Source organism: Microtus ochrogaster, linkage group LG2, assembly GCF_000317375.1.
Source record: "Microtus ochrogaster isolate Prairie Vole_2 linkage group LG2, MicOch1.0, whole genome shotgun sequence".
NCBI lineage: Eukaryota > Metazoa > Chordata > Mammalia > Rodentia > Cricetidae > Microtus > Microtus ochrogaster.
In genome coordinates this window covers 18,944,236-18,946,185 of record NC_022028.1, presented here as the reverse complement: position 1 = coordinate 18,946,185, position 1,950 = coordinate 18,944,236, and the positions used below count along the sequence as shown (strand labels likewise).

The window sequence follows — 1,950 nt, the reverse complement described above, 5'->3', positions numbered from 1 at the left end:
TGTCTGTGACACCTGGCGCATGGGGTGGGGGGACAGTAAGTGCTTGCTGCTGTTAAGAAAACTCTTTTTCTTCACCATCAGTAAACTTTAGGGTCAAAATCTGGGAATGATATTCTTTGCTCCTTCATTTCCAGTGTACTAAAGGTGCATAACAATGAGCAATGTGAGATAATACTCATTCAGTATTTGAGAAGAAGAAGAAGCATAAACTATTAGGTTCCCACTGAGTCACAGTTAAAATTTAAAAAGAAGATTTCCTTCAACAGGACAGATCACAGGATGCCCCAAATTAACATGGAGAAGTTACACTATGTAAGACTGCTTGTTCGGCCTTCTAATTATACCAAATGAGATTACATATACCAGACCTAAGCCCTGAAGTACACTGGCCCCAGGAACCAGTATCAAAGTGATCAAAGTGATTTTATACCACTTTGAAAAGCTTGGTCAGAAATGTGCTAAGCCTTTTTCTTAGGGCTAGGGAAGCAGTACCCTGTGCATGGACTGAGCATACACCTGTACTAGCCCCGGTGTCTGTGGGCTTCCGTGGAGTGGATAGCAAGAACAGACACTGCAGAGAGCTGGACTGAGCATACACCTGTACTAGCCCCGGTGTCTGTGGGCTTCCGTGGAGTGGATAGGAAGAACAGACACTGCAGAGAGCTGGACTGAGCATACACCTCTACTAGCCCCGGTGTCTGTGGGCTTCAGTGGGTGTCCCACTGAGTGAAGTGGGTAAATAGTGGACTGCATGTTTCAGATGGGAATAGCTGGGATCCACATCAGGGGTTTTCAGCTGTGGGTGAGGGTGGAGACAGCCTTTGAAGCTTTATTTCTAGCGTTGCTGTGTGCTAATGTGGTTTAAATTTGCTTCCTTGGGCAGGTGGACGATTGTGGCTTTTCTTTGAATCATCCAAATCAGTTCTTCCTCGAAAGCCAGCGGATCCTAACTGGTGGCAAAGACATCAAGAAGGAATTCAGCCAGCCAGAAACTCCTCAGCCCAAAGCCAGTGTCCAGAAGACCAGGGATGCATCGTCTGCCTTGGCCTCTCTAAACTCCTCCCTGGAAATGGAGCTGGAGGACCTAGAAGATTGTTTTAGTAATTGATGTGGCCACTTCAGTGCACCTTTCCCATAGCTAATGCATTCCTGTTTGTAAGGTTTGCTTTTTTAAAGCCCTCCTGTTGAACAACTTTCTCTACCTACCTACTCCATGTACAGACATCTGTTAGCAGAGCAGGTTGCTTCTACCTTATTTTTGACATGATGGTAAACGACAGTGTTCTATTGAAATCTTTCATTGAATATTTTGATTTGAATCCTGTTTCAGAAAATTAAAACAGAACTTAGTGACAAAAGTTCTGAGGCAGCAAATACAACTAAAACCAGCTTTTAAAGTTTCACATATTAGAATTCTGACCCAGTCCTCTTTTGGAGCATTTTTGCTAATAAATATGAACACGTGTATGACTATATCTGTGTGATTGGGAGTCCTGTTTCACAGCAAGTTAGTCATTACTTCTTATTTGAAATGATCGATCGGTATGGGGAGCAGAGTAGGCTCCAAGTGAATGTATAGGATAAAGTCCCGCGTGAATGTGCATGGTTGACATGGGCACAGCCATGGCAAGGACACCAATGCCTGAAACTCACGAGAATGGCAAAGCCTTCCTCTGGTCTGAGTGGGAATGCTGACAGTGTGTGCAAAAAAATTCCCAAGCCCAGCTTCCTCATCTGGGGCATCTGCTGTCCTATGGAGACCGCCTACCGAGACCAGCTAAACTGCTCCTCACTTTGGACTCACGAAAAACTTTCCGGTCGAGGCTGCAGTTGATGCGCTCCATCTAAGCAAGCCCAGTCTCCCCAGCCCCAAGTTTTCTGCATACGCATCTCTGCTCTGCCCTTTTTCATTCCCTCATTGCCCCAGACAGCTTTCACCAATGAAGATTA

The 1,950-nt window shown here is 45.2% G+C and overlaps 1 protein-coding gene across 1 annotated transcript in view; it reads left to right on the top strand.

Annotated features, from left to right (window-relative positions):
* Prim2 (DNA primase subunit 2) overlaps positions 1 to 1,465 on the top strand; it is a 181,348-nt gene extending 179,883 nt beyond the window's left edge. Inside the window, exon 14 of the mRNA XM_005359889.3 lies at positions 884 to 1,465. Coding sequence (XP_005359946.1) covers positions 884 to 1,108 — 225 coding nt within the window. The 3' untranslated portion in view covers positions 1,109 to 1,465. The remainder of the gene's footprint in view (positions 1 to 883) is intronic.
* Positions 1,466 to 1,950: the final 485 nt, after the last annotated feature.